Source organism: Columba livia, chromosome 1 (assembly GCF_036013475.1).
Source record: "Columba livia isolate bColLiv1 breed racing homer chromosome 1, bColLiv1.pat.W.v2, whole genome shotgun sequence".
NCBI classification, from domain to species: Eukaryota; Metazoa; Chordata; class Aves; order Columbiformes; family Columbidae; genus Columba; species Columba livia.
Genome location: NC_088602.1, coordinates 135619232 through 135634583, shown reverse-complemented (window position 1 = coordinate 135634583; position 15352 = coordinate 135619232). Strand labels below are relative to the sequence as shown.

At 37.1% G+C, this 15352-nt stretch overlaps 1 protein-coding gene across 1 annotated transcript in view; it reads right to left on the bottom strand.

Moving 5' to 3' along the window:
* Window positions 1-15352, bottom strand: part of GYS2 (glycogen synthase 2) — a 41536-nt gene that overhangs the window by 9693 nt on the left and 16491 nt on the right. The window contains exons 5-11 of the mRNA XM_005507062.3: window positions 11162-11306; window positions 5911-6028; window positions 5379-5499; window positions 4767-4873; window positions 1673-1732; window positions 948-1026; window positions 150-263 (exon numbers count right to left, since the gene is read on the bottom strand). Coding sequence (XP_005507119.1) covers window positions 150-263; window positions 948-1026; window positions 1673-1732; window positions 4767-4873; window positions 5379-5499; window positions 5911-6028; window positions 11162-11306 — 744 coding nt within the window. The remainder of the gene's footprint in view (window positions 1-149; window positions 264-947; window positions 1027-1672; window positions 1733-4766; window positions 4874-5378; window positions 5500-5910; window positions 6029-11161; window positions 11307-15352) is intronic.

Below are 15352 nucleotides of genomic sequence, written 5' to 3'. Positions count from 1 at the left end.
GGAAAGGGAGGAAGAGGGAAGAAGTGCTTACTCTAATACTATAATATTGCCTATCAATAATTTGACTGCACTCCCCATACTAATGATCCAGACTGAGACTGTTACAAGAAATTCTATTCTATATCTAAAATGAAAATGAGAGAATGTACCTTTACTCTGTCTGTCCGGTTGTTGAAAAGGCCAATGCGTCGGATAGTATTGAGGATTGGATCATTGCTATCATCAATCATGTTGTGGGTGGTCACTGGAGGCAGACAGTGTCGCTAAAGAGAGAAAAGGCAATCCGTAAGCCAGACAAAAGTGTTGGCATAGTCCTGTTACCATTTTCTAAGGGTAGCGGGTCTCTTAGTGAGAGGTTTTGTTATCGGTATGGATGGGTTTTTACCCTTTCATTTCAAGGGAAGAAGGGAAAGTTATGATCATATAATATTGTCTTCTATATAACTAAGGCCACAAAAGAGACCATAAAATCTCTCATAGCACTTGTTTCATTTACCTCAAAATACATGTACTTGTACTAACTTTTAGAAAGGCCTACTATTTAAAGGTTCTTAGTCAGTACAATATATCTCCTTAAAATATTGATTTTACATATTTAACAAAAATGGATTAATCCAGGCTTCATGAACAACGTAAATCTCACACTTGGTGCAGATGAAAAGAGTTAGGAGTTTTTGTGTCCTGCATGTGACTGGGGGAATATCCACAAATTTCTCAAAAGAATTAGTTTGGGTAATCCTCTCATTTGTCAGGAATGGGGGTTGAGTACTTCCGTCACGTCATTAAAAACAATCACAACTGATCTTTAAATGTTACCAATGAGAAGTATATTTGATTAAAACTTCTATTTCAATGCATACATATCACTACATGTCATCCACAATCCTTGTGCATAGCAATATTTATCACTTATACAACATGTTTGTGTAAATGACAAGTTTTCTGACCTGAGTTGAAAAGATGGCTCTTTTCATAATGGTTATATCATCTCGGTCAAGAATCTTGTTCAAGTCTGGAATTTCTCCTCTGCAGAGAAAACACAGAGCCTATTTTACCAAATGACTTATTATCAGTTGTATAAAGAAGATGAAGAAACAGCAAACAAGGTCTGAAGTCTGTTGATGTCAACGTGAATCTCTCCTTTGTTCTCATGGTCCTTCTATATTACCCACATTTTTTTTCCCATACACCTACCGACCTTTCCATTAGTTTCCAAAGAAGCTTAAGAATTCTTTTTTTCTGTTTTTCAGACAGACCTTGTTTTTGCTGAAGTTCCAGTCATCTCATCTGTACTTTGGGTCATTCACTTCCAATTGTCATTTGAAAGGGTCTGAGTAAGCCACTAATACATATCACTTTGTCTCTGGAGCTCTTTTAAGCTGATATAGCTCATTCTTGATAGCGAGTAAGCACTTGTGTTACTTAGACATCCCCCATGTCACTTAAGACTCTTTACACAATGTGGTGCTAATACTTTCAATTTTTTTCTCTGTGATTCCGCCTACTGAACAAGTAACCTGTATACGGAACAGAGGGTCCTCTGTTCTTCCCCTCTGCCCTTCCTATGGATGTCAAAATTTCTTACACAAAGAGCAGAAGCACAGAAACACCACAGGTAAACCAGATGAATATGTGGCTCTGCAAGGCAGAGCGAAGTAACCGATACACTCACTTTAGCAGGGCATTGTAGAGTTTCTTTCCAAACTTTTCTTTCACAGATTGTGCAGTGTCCCTAGGAAAATAAAAAAATATATGTATAAAACAGCAGAATCCAGGACACAGACAGAATGAAAGACATTCCTGCTGCTGGAAATTAAACTGTGTCTTCATGTATACTGATGGAATCAAGAATGCAGCAGCAGACAGAAATCTGGTTCTCAAAGCTCTTTTATCCAGCCAGCAGCCATACGGATGGATTTCGACACAGCTGAGGATTTGACCTGTGTCCAAAGATGAATGCACTGTGAAAGCCAAAAGCAGACCTCACTAGTGACTACTTGCAATACTTTGCTCTGAGCAGTAACCACACCTTCATCTCAGCTATGAAAAAGAAAGTATATATATGACTTTATGTAGAGAAACATGATAGTTGGACACTAATCAAGACTGAGAGGTCTCCAATTTAACTTGACCTAGTGAAAAGCTGTAAGATAAAAGATTTAAACAAACAGGGATTTTAAAGCTACCTTCTCCTTTCACTTTCCTCTCTATTTCCTAACTCAAAAACTTTTGAAAGCAACTGTTAGAATAAAAAATAATTTGTCAGAAATTAGTTCGCAAACCAAAAAACATTCTGAAAAGCTCAGGCCATTTTTTAAGCTAATAATAAAGCCTGTGCAAGACAAATATGTTATTTTAGCTAAGATAGAACTCCAGTGAACAATTCTTCTAAATGAAAAGAGCCATGATATTATCCTGCCCCTAGCTGAAATAATTTGAAAGTATAGCCGGAAGTACTGTTGTCAAAATAGCAAACTCATTCTCAAATTGAGTAAAACACCCACTTTGTAAAACTCTTCCTGCCTTTCTGATTTCTAAAAATTATATTTTGGGCAGAGACAAAACTTGTTAAGTGAAATCCTAAACTTTACCAAGCTGAGAATCCACAAAATTGTTAGTTGCTATCTCCCAACTCACACGACACAATAGCATAACAGCTAATTTTGGGAAAGTTGTAAAGAAGCTAAATGTCAAATATAATTGATCCAAATTTCAGCAAGATAATCCCCTCATGGCTATATATTTTCATAGACTTATGACATGTACAATAGCCAAAACTTAACCCAGATAGGATAGACCACTTTTTCAGAAGCAGAGGAAATGAGGAATTTTATACCCCAGGTCAGCTATCACCTATTCCTTTACAAGTGCTGACCTCTTCTTGTATGTAATATCTGTGATATTCTTAAAATAATACTGTTATGCAATGCTGATATCAGGTGGTTTTATCCAGGAGCTTCAGATCATGACCATGATAATGCTACACATGATGATGCAGAGGGTCTTTTGATTTTCATAGAGCACAGTGGGAAGAATAGCTAGAAACAGTATTTATTGCATAATTTCACATCTTTCAAGTTTACTTTTACCGTTACTATCATGCCTATGTTACTGAATATCAGAGAAGTAACCACGTAATAGAGACACAACAGGGAAAAATCTTTGAGTATTTAATTTAATTTAAACTTTCCTAATATTCATATATTATTTATTTAATATGTAGCTGTTGGATTATTTTAAAACATTACATACTTTACACCAAGGACAAAGCAGAGGCCAAAAGCACCTGTTGCAGGCACGACTCTTTCTCACTGCACACACATTATTTTCCTACAATTCCTGTATACAGAGTCCTCACTAAAAACTCTGGCTATGTTACCCTGCTTTACCATCTACATTTTAAGCTAGTTGTGCAGATCCTCCACACATCTGCAAAGGGTGACAGTCCATTTCAGAGGATGATTCGCTTCCCTCATCTTAGACGTATCCTGAAGTCACATAGGATGAAACATCATGGCAAAAGCTAAATTATTTCAATGACCATCGTTAAACTATTTCTGTCACTGGTTTTATGCAGGTTTAGTATCTGTCAATCAAAGACTTCGACTAGATTACTGTTATCCAGAAACTGAGACAGAGATCATCTGCTGGAGGCAGTTAATGAGATAACAAGAAAAACAGTATCCTTCTCTTAACACAGAGCCTTTCATCTCCAAGTCGTTTAGATTTCTATCATTTTATAAATATAAAACTGGCATCAGAAGGAGGTTAAACATAGTGAGACACAGGCATAAAAGCAGAAGATAGGTCTTGTGGGTTTTAGTCCCTTAGCTTTAAGACCAGCCTCCTTACATCTGCAGTAGAGTTTAACCATTTTAGCTACCTGATAAAGTGCACGTTTCCATCTCCCTGCTTAGATAATTAATCTGTAAACACACTGCATGAAATGGCATTTCTCACTCCTTTAAAGAAAATTCATCCGTGATAACTCATCACTGAGTTTCTTTCTGAGTTTGAACCTTCAGTTTTGCTATGTCTCTCAGTGTAAAAGCTCCTCACAACATGTGTCTTTTCCTATGTAGAATCACACAGCAGATAAAGTGAGGTGAAGGTTAAGTCTGCTCCTGCTTTTCTTTTTTGTTTGGGAAGTTATAAAATGAAAACAGTTAAACTGGGGAGGGCTGAGACAATTTTCTCTTTATAACTTCAAATTTCACTGCTTGAGTACAACCATTGTTTATTGTAGGCTATATAGAAAATTGTACACAATTGTTATCAACTATTATCCTGCTGGATTAGACAATACAATTTCCGTATTTCTAAATAGAAGAGGATGTATATTTAATTTATTTTTCCCACCAGTGGCAGAGAAGCTCACTCTGACAAATTAGCAGGTGGTCCTTATTTTATGGAAACTCAATTGCATGTCTAAATGGAGTATCAGAAACAGTCAGAAGACATCCAGAACACCAGATTTTCTAGAACCTTTGACTTTGTTACTGCAAAACAAGCACTATTTGCTAAGTTGTTACAAAGAATGGCAAAACGATTTTACTAAAAATAAGGTAGGACAAAATATATATATATATATATACGTATTTGTTCTTATTTATCATTCCCAACTCTTTCATCTGCACAAATACATTCTAGTTACCCACAAGCCTTAATTTTAGCAGAGTAAAAAGAAAGAGCATTATTCTTCATTAGAAACTTTTGCATGTCTCCTCAATACACTGTACAAGGCCCTCAGTGAGAAGAGCATTTACCAGAGCTGCTTCCGAACTGCTTGTCCTTTCAGGGTTTCCACATTGAAATTGTTTGTCTTTGCTGGCATGATGAAGAACACAACAACTGTAACATCAGTCTTATGAACCTATTGGACACAAGATGAAGAGAAAAAAAAAATCTCACCACAAGGTATCAGAGCCAAATGTAACAGTAAGAATTACTCACAGGCAAAGCCAACACACTTTGGCTGTCCAGAAAGACTCTGATCTTTTATCTCCCCCTTTAGCTGTGAAGTTTTTTGTCAAGTCAGAGACATAGCTGAGGATAATAGATACAGGTAAATAGATGTCACCCAATTCTGATTTGGGCAATAGTTTGGTTTAGAGGCCATGAATTAGGATGTGAACATAAAGTGCAAAAAAAATAAAAATCATGCACATATTTTCTCATCTGGCACAAACTTTTAAGCAGCCTGTGATTGTTATATACTCTGACAATTCAGGGACAGAGCTTTATGAAAACTCTGAATATCCCATAGTTATTTTCCTATAAACCAGAGTATGGCATGGAAATTCTTGTGGGTTACTTCCACAGTATTGTAAGTTTCAGCATAAACTTTATGTTATCTACATTTGCAGAAGCTTTCTTACCCTCAGCAAAAAGTTTAATCTTGATAAGGCTTCTAGAAACATATCAGCTCCTTTGTTGGAAAACTCATATCTCCCAGCAATGAAGAAAAATAAGGTCTTTTCAAGACTGAAGTCAAGGTGGCTGAAACCAACCAAACAAACAGACAAGTACAAAGTATTTCTCAAGATATAATCAAACAGAACACAAACCAGCTTTCTATTCTGGAGGAATTTATTATCCTAAGAAAATAATGAAAGTGAGGCTTTTCTGTTATTCTTTAAATTAAGATTACTATCTCAATCTGATGAACTGCATCTTGGACAAATAATAAAAAAACCAAGACCTTCTGCCTGATCCCACAATCTGTTAAGCAGACTTAGAACTGGTGTCTAAGATTTCTTTAGCCTCTGACTGAGAAATCCCAGACAGATATTTGAGTAAGTCGATAACATTTCATCTCCTCTATGAAGTACCTGTTAGTCTTCCTGGTTTGGTTCTTGCTTTAAATAGTGTTGGACAACAATTGCTAGTTTTTGAAAAGTAAAAGCATACCCATAGAAATGACCTCGAACGAACTCTTGGATCCTAGCCTTGTACATGGAATGCAAATTCTGAAACTCATGCATTGCTGAAAATTTCTTAACGTTCAAGCCATTTGGGGTGACAACATCTGGAAAAGTAGAGAAAAGGCAGAGGTAGACATCTTCAGATTCAGAGAAACCTTTAAGGAAAGAACCAATGTGTTCTTCAGTTGTCAGTTATGTGAACAGGTTATGTACTTGTTACTCCTGAACAGGCAACAGCACTAACAGAATGGTCTCCACCAGCTAATTCCACAAAACTACTGCATGTGTCACTCAACTGTCTATAGCACTGAGGTGGTTTTGTACCATTTTGACCTGTAGTCAACATTAGCATAGACCCTCTGAACAGCAAAATCTCCCCATGCCCTTTTGTCCTGTTAGGACTTAACTAATGTCTCCATTTAGCCATATGTTTTTTGTGCAATAAACCCTTTGCCTCTTTATGCTTAATATCACTGTTGACTGCTTATCAGTATAGATTGAAAGCTCTTGAAAGCAGAAACTGTGCTGTACTATGCACTTGTTTACTGCATGGCACAAGAGAGCTCAGAAAAGAGAGAAAATAAAAAACCTTGTCAAGAAGACCACCTTTCAGTAATCCATTGGATTTTTCCTAAAAATACCCACAAAATATTATACTTTACTCTTTTATGGCTACTCTCCTCAAAGATTCCAAAGCACCTTACAATTAAAATTCATTCATTTCCAGTATCTTCTAAGATAGAGTTATAGGACATACATAGATTTATAAGGAGATACAACCAATACTGAAATTCAGTCACTCTTCACCTTTCTGGTAGAGCACAGCAGCTATTTAAAGGCTTGCCCTAAATCTAGTTAAGTAAATAGAAAGAATGACATTTTCTTTTCTTAGAGTTGGCTTATGAATTCCATGTATGGAAAAGAAAGGGGAGGCCAGTTCCTCTGCAGATATATTTCACAGTAACACAGCTGACTTCAGCAGTTACACTACTAATTCATGATACCAGATATTCTTCGAATACAAAGAATCTTCAAATAAGCAAGAAGCACTAATTATTAGAGGATGCACTACTGCTGATTTCATAATTGTTCTCCTGGCAAGTGTCATCAGGTGTCTAGCAACCACAACCATTAACTATAGTAATTTTTAAAATTCTATGCATCATCCAAAGGACCTTCAGTAAGAAATCATTGCTGACCACACACAGTTCATGCAAACAAAATGGCATCTCCTTTGATCTCAGTGCACATGGTTAACTTCAAACCCAGTCATCAGGGTTACTGTTGGGAGGACAGTCTCTTGCTTGCCACCAATACAGGATTTGAATATTCCTTCTATTGTGGTCTTTCAGCCAAGGACGGCTGGCATCCAGGGTTTTCCATTCCTTCCACTAAAAGTAGAGGTTTTATGTCTAGCATTAAGCATCTAACCTAATATAAAACTGTCTCTTATTTCCAGAGAGACTTAGGGAGATTTCTATGGCTCTTTTGGTTTGATTACATACGAGATGATCTTAAAATAAGTACAATCAGTTCTCCACATGCTGTCCAGTAAACTTGCTTGACATTTTTCATGCCATGGCCATTTTTAATTACTTCCTTGAAATTTACAGTCTGCTTTAGCAATATATGTAATTCCCTGCCAGGTAAGTGATCTCTGATTAGTCTTTACCTTGTAAAGTGTTTTGGGAGTCTTTGGGTTAAACAGCAGATTAAAATATAACTTTTATTAGTAACTATGCAATACCAAAAATTCTGATGGATCTGTCTTGAAATACCACATTTCAAACTGCAGACCAGCCTTTACCAAGAAATCTTTACTTGTTATGTACTTGAGATTTGGTTCTCAGTGACAAGGCAGGAGCGGATTGGTGGGCCCAACAAGAAAACTTGTGTTCTGTTCTTCTGCTGCCCATCACTAGGAGCAGCTCTGAACAAAGCCCTGTGTGGCCTCGTATGAGTGGGGAGTCAACAGAGCAGAAACACCCTCTATTTCTCTTTGTCTTTACCAAAAACATATGGTCTCTTTCCTCTGACCTGCTTCTCATTCAGCATGGAAGAACAGGCTCATGCAGCACACAGCTTTGAGACTGCAACCACTTCAAGCTCTTCCCAATAAAGTAAGAATCCTTGACTTCAGTGTGGCTGGTCAGTTTCTATCCACTCTCTCACATTTATTTATCAGAGATTTGAAAACTCTCACCCATCAGCAGCAGCCTTTACACAACCTACTCCTATGCTCTTTGTTCCAACCGCAGCTTCATTCGTCCTTTCATCAGGACAGGGGGTCAGTCTGTCTCTTGTTGAAGCCTTTGAGGTACAGAACAGGTGTGGTGGACTAAAGTATATAGTTCGCCATTTCTGTTTAACATACAAAAATATTTTGAATATATGTAAGGCAATTTGCCCTTGCCCTAGGGAAGAAGTGAGGAAAGAGAGCTGTGTCCCTATTTTAAGTGTTTTGGGGTTTTTTGCTGTTTAATGAACTAATGTAATTGTTGTTTTAAAACTGTCCCAAGTAGGTCAAATCAGAATGATTTTATTTCTTTTTTTATAGGAAAGAAACTGACATTGATTTACATAATAGTAGCATAGTACTCTGGTTTTGATTGGTAAATCACTAAGATTCAGGGTTCTCTTGTACTTTTTTCGGGGTTTACTTCTAAGATTTTGATCAAAAATATAGAGATAGGAAGTCTAGATTTAGAATTTAACTAATACCTAAGTCTCTTAGAATGTTGATTAAAAGTCTTCTCTACTGCTAATGAGAAATATTTTTCATATGTTTCGTATCTGAATGAAAACATTAGAAATCCCATATCAGCTTTCAAATCACAGGAATATAACTCATGATCACAGACAGAATCTTGTATGATATGTCGAAGAGAACAAGTTCAACATTAGATACTTAAGCTTTTGACAAATATGGTTTGATAACTATTGATCAAATAAAATCAGCAGCAAGTGAATTTAGGGCAATGCAAGCGGTAATTCTGCCAGGTTTAGACTGACTAATTGTCCTTTGTCCTGGTGCAAAAGCTCTCTATGCAATCAGGTCTACTGAATTTTAAAGGGGTTTTTCCAAGTGATGAGATTCGTAATTTGAGTTATACTCCAAGTTCAACATTAATGAACAGTAGCAGAGACTGCTCTACTTACCACATTTCCTCAGTTATTTTTAGTTAACAACTTTGTTACAAAGCTTACCTCTCAACAAATTCAAATGCAAATGAAAGTTAATTGTGTTGATTCTGCATCCCCCTTCTAAAAGTTTATTTTTAAAGTGGATTGTGAAGTGTACAAATTATTTCAGTATTCATGTTCCTTTGCAGAATTCAAGCTAAATGATCTACTGAAGGACTGTTGATTTTTCTGAACATCCAATGTCTATGCTGATTTCACAACTTCAGAGAGAATAAATACTACAAGAATAGACTCCTACACAGTTTATTTGTGGTCTAAGATTCAAATAAACTATTAAAGGACTTATTCCCATCAGAACATATTTTCCACTTACAACAGTCTCCTAGGATTTGGGGTAGCAATTCCTATTCTATCTAGCTCTGTCAACATGAAGCATGATATGTGTGAACATTTTTTTATGCAAACATTAAGTATATTTACTTGGTTTCTTCAAAGTTGCAAGAATAATCAAAAGAAGTTCAGGCCTGTGAATCTCTGTGTATGTAATTCTCTTCAGTTTCAACTGATGTTCTATCTGTGAGCAGTCTGCAGATTTTCTCTCCCAAAATAAAACTGATTCAGACTCATTTCAGTCTCCTGAAATCTCAAAACATAAACTCTGATTTTCAAGAGTAGCTGTTGTGGGGAGAGGCCTCATGCCAATACAAAACAGCTTCAAAAGTCTAAGTTGCAGAGGTCAAGTACTCCGCACTTGCTAAAAAACCAAGATCTTTCAGAGATATCCCAATTTAGATGACTGAACACTTATATCACTTTTAAGACATGGCTATTATGTTTAAAATTAAAAGGAAAGATCTTCTAAATTCATCCTATTGACAGTTAGTTAGGAGTGAGGCAAAGGATCCAATCGGCAACTTCTCTTTTGTCCTCATGCATGAACCACGATGTGGTTTGAAGCATTGAAGTTTACAGGGGTAACTGTCCCAAACTATTATTAGTTCTGCAATTCACCTAAAAACAAATCTGAAAAGAATAAGCAAACCAAAAAACACCCAAGTCATTGGAGCATTGTTATACTTAAAATATCTAACTAAGAAGTGAACATACCCACTAAACAGTCTAAAAATTGTTTTGCAGTATTTCCCCCATGATACTTACCTGCAGATGGAGTATTTTGGCTTGTCCTTATATAGCACTGTGCTGATGTAAAGACAGCTTTAATGACACATCAAACTGGGATCATGACTTCATTCAAACTCCATGTATAGAATGTGACAAGGTTTGTTGGTAAGTTCCATATTTTATTAGACTAACACAAATGGGAAAATCAGACAAACTGTTGGGCACACGACTATTTTTTCAAACTGCACTGGCTGGTCTATTAGAAAATATTATATCTTTCTATGAAACTTAAAATTGTTAGGTCCTAAGATCATGACGATCATGACGATTACACTACTCCTAGGTGTAACAGATACAGGGAAACGGACTGTATTGATTTATGGTCTTTTTTTAGTCTTCTGAATTCTTTCAACACTAAGTAACAAAACAAAACAAAAAAAAAAAAGAGCTTTAGCACTGGAAAACAAAACTAATCTAACATTCTGCTTTGCATATGATACTTTTTGCTAAAATAATTTTTCTAAAAGAATATATCACTCATCTTTAGCAACAAACCTCACACCGTAACACCTGGTGAAATGTATTACAGAGATTCCAGCTCCTGCTTTCATCAGTTGACCTGAATATATTACCATCACTGGAAACCCAGCTATAGACAAAACTCCTGAAGCTGAGATGTCCCTGCAAAGAAAGCCTAACATCTATGGAGTTAAAGTAATGCTCTCCTGAAATTGTACTGAAAGCAGTTATTAAATGCTGCTTGTTTTCTTCTGGATTTACATATGCTACTAGAATGTGCTTCAAATGATATTATCTGCACTTTTCTTTTGAAAATTGGTTATTCTCTGTAGTGTAGCCAGACATATCTATGCATGTGTACTTGCTCTTCATGATTGCATACCTGTCTCTATTATATTGAGGAAATGTAGGTACTCAGAGGAAATATAATAAGAACACAATTCAAGTCTTACCAGGATTTCTTTTAAGCATATGTTCTGCTTCTATAGCTGTTATCTGTGAGACTGTAGTGAACACATGGGCACAATGTACAGATGCCCGTTCCATACAGTACCGATGGTAAATCTGTCTCTCTCCTGCTTCCTTGTCAATGTCAAACTGTTAAATAATAAAAATAAAGAAAAAGACACCTGTGTGATATGCTCATCAGACTTATTAGCACAAAGAAGGTCTCTGATCTTAAGCTTGATTTCCCCAGAGAATAAGAATCATGTGATTAGGCTGTTCATTTGTCTTTTTGTTTTTTGAACCATTTTATCAACTTCAAGGAGTTTGAAGGAGCAAGAGGGATCTCAGTTCCTACATGTTTGTGAAGAAAAATGGTAGCTCTGCAATAGAGGGAGACATAGATTGATGATCCATGAAAGGTAAGGATCTGTGCTACCTGCTGACAGGTCATGTTGTATCTTGCCTGTCCTTGTTGCAGAACTTGGGAGAGCAGGGAAGTTGTTGGTAACTGAAGGTATAGGGGAGAGAAGAAAAAAGGAATGGAGATGAGGAGAGAACCTAGGGACTGGGTAGAATGCTGGGAATTGCGTAGGCAAGAGCTCAGTCGCAGATCCCGAGGAAACAAAGAAAATAGGAAATGAGATATTTTCTGATGTTCTTCCTCCAACTCCACTGCTATTATTTGCTGCTCCTTTTACTCCAATTTGAACTTAATTTCTAGAGGCAGCTGTAAGTCAAACTGCTAGATAAGACCATCCCAAATACCAAAGTATTTCTAAATCAACTTTAAACCTTGCAGCTACCCCATTTTTTACTGAGCTTATGTTTTCCTGATGGGAAGAAAACACACACCACCTATTGAGCCTATGCTTAACGGTTTGAACGTTCACTAGTGATGCCCACTGCAAAACCGCTAGAGCATAGCTTAAAAAAGAGTAATGCTAATGGGGTGTCAATAACTACAATTAAATTACAATCCTCTTAGTCCTACATGATGTTTCACTTCTGGGAACAGAAGGGTTGTCCTCCTAAGGTCAACAGCGCAGGCACCAAATAGACCATGTGAGTTACATGGAGAGTGACAATGACTCTCAACGAGATCTGTCATTATCACTGCCTAATGCCAGGTGCACAGTCTGATTTTGATTGCATTTGACTCTGTAACTTCGCTGACCATAATAGATTTAACCATTATCATAGGCTGGGCAGACAGCACCTTCTATAGTTAGGACTATCTGACCTTTGCCACGGCTGGTTGCTTTTATTGCTTTAGAACTTAGCTAGAAGTAAAGCTATTTAGACTGTGACTCTTCATGCTGAGTGCATACTTAAGGTTGGTATAGAACATATTTTAAGAAACTTCAGCAAATGTGAACCATATCAGGGAACAAGATATAAGCAAATAATTTTTAATTTTTACTTAGGTAGCTATAGATACAGATGTAGACATAGATATCTTACAATTGTTTTGCGAGGAAACTTAAGTGCTATTATCCAATGAGCACTCTAATTTCTCAGTGGTTTGAAACTGCTGACAGACTGGTCAAGCGAGATCTTGACCTTTGACTTCACTTACAGTGTGGAGTAAGAAGCCTCATTGTGTACCTCTGGGCAGGCTAGACAAGCGACTCCAGCAAATAAGCCTTAGACAAGTTGAAGGGCAGGTTAAATGGAACTTAATTGATGAGACAGTGCAGAAGACAGATTTAGTTCACACAGCACTGTGCAAAGACAGCTGAGCTTGCTGTGACAGTATTAGCTCCAGAATTAGAGGCAACACGGGGCATGGCACTGTATTGAGCCAGTACACAGAAATGAAGCAGAACATCAGTGTAGGCTCTTCACTCCAAACCAATGTTTCTGTTCAGCATTCAGCTCTGCTGTCTGAATGCTTGCCTGCCCTAGTTCGGGCACCTGTGAGCTATGTTCCATAGCATTCAGGTTCAGCAAGGACAAAGCAATATATCTATGAAGTACATCACGCTTACTTGTGTTTGCTGTTATCAGCAAATGGGAACACTAGCAAAGCCACAAGTAAAAGCTGCATCAAGAGAAAAACAGATCTAAGGCAGATTAACTCTTTATAGAGTCATTTAAGTTGGAAAATACCCTTAAGAACACCCAGGCTTCAACCATTTCTTCCCTCAGTGACTTTTAAGACTAAAGACTTCAAAATCCACTTCCCTGTAAACATCCCACTGCTCCCAGTGAGGATCTTCTACTCTGTTAGAAACCAAGCAGATTATTGAAATTTACATGATGGCAAGGATTAGAGGGGAAAATTCCTCCCTTATAAGGCCACTCTAATTTCAAAGTAAAACAGGAAGATCTTCCACAGGCATAACACTTTGGAGTAAAACTTGCATTTGCTGCAATTTAATTGAGGAGAAACTGCAGCTCATTTCTGTCCTTTCTATGGATCTATGTGATAAATGTAGCATTTCATTCACGTCTTAAAATTTAACATGTTAGAGGACACGGTATGTAGTCACTGAACTTCTCAGCGTGACATTCTGGTTAAAACAGCTAAGATGATCTTTGAATGCAGAAAGGAGAGAATATCAAGCAGTTATAGGATACTGGCATTAAATTTCTCTTGGAAACAGTGAACAGTCATTGAAGTAATAAAAAAAATAATTCTAAATCAGGCATTCCTACTTGAAAATGATAAGGGCAAACTGCAAAGGATTTAAAAAAGCACAAGAAAGATGTTTTGAGAATGGAAAAGGAGGAAAGACTATGCTAGCTACATAAGACTTTTCTGAAAGACAGATAAATTATTTGTCTGCATAGAATCTCTAAATAGTGATACTAGATTATGCTTTCATAAAGAGAAAAAAGTATTATGGAAGTCAATGGAAGTTAAGACAAATTCAAACTGGAATCAAAATGTATAGTTTTGATAATGAATAACTTTGTGACACCTTTGCATAAATAATAGATTCCCCTCCCCACTTGAGCATTACCTCAAGAGTAGATAACGTTTTCATAAGTAGTTTGTACCTCAAATAAAAGGTATAAATTTGATGCATTAATTTTTAGTTGAGGGTTTTAGGAAGAGACTGAAATGATCTCTTCCAGTCTTTAAAACTGGTGGCACACTCATGTTCACAAGGTGATTCTGCAATGGGATAAGGAACAGTCGAAGACAGGCCTGAAGTTCAAATTCCTTGTCTACCAATAGGTGGGATAGAAAGGTCTTCATTTTTAGTATAATCTCACTGGCTGCCATCATCACAATTATGTAAAAATTATTAACTCCAAACAGGTTGGGACTTGGGCCGAAGTCTTCCCTCATCTAAAGCTACTGACCTCACGGGCTTACTTCAGAGAATACATTTGTACCTTCTATACTTGTGCCAACTGGCACATTCTGAGCTTTGCTAGGAAGGTGAATTAAAGTGGTGGTGCTATTTCCACTCTGGAATCCAGAGAAAGAAAATCTCAGTAGCCCTTTATATTTTAAAAAGAGATCTTTCAACTCATATCTTCCAGTCCTGCTTATCTACAGTGGTGGTTTAACATTGAAGTGGAAGAGTGCTGCACTGTGTGGGCATGTGCACACATGTGTGTGAGCAGAGCAGGAGGGGCTGATGGACAGTGAAGGACAAACCAAAAACATGTTACAGTGACTGGGCTAACAGGAAATATTATGGTGAGGAACAACACACTGTTCACACACACCCAGGGCACTGTGACAGGAGAGAGAGAAAAGACTATGAAGATGCCAGGTAAACATCTTCTATCAGCCAGCAAACAATCACATCATGGTTTTGCCTGTGGATCTCACTGTTCCATCCTTCCACATTGCAGAAAAGCCCTTGGTCTCAGAAGGCTGAGTAGTGGTCTCTCTAGCAGGTGTTCTAAGCCAGCTTTAGCACACTGTAAGCATGTTAAACAGTAGTGTAACAGCTTGGCATCACTTTCTCTATAAGCAGCTTTAAATGTCAGTCTCTCCAAAGGGGGCATAAAGCATTAAGGACTAGAAATCCACAAGTTTCCTCCCTTAAATATTATTTACAGGAGTTTATAATAATACTTTAAATGGATATATGTTTCATTCCATATATTCTTCAAATAAAAGCTGAATAGAAATTTCTGTATTTATCACATAGCTGATAGTTACCAACAGAACTTGTGAAGCTTTGCAGGAGGATGAACAGTACTTTAACACATAAAGGTGGACGTGTCGTGTG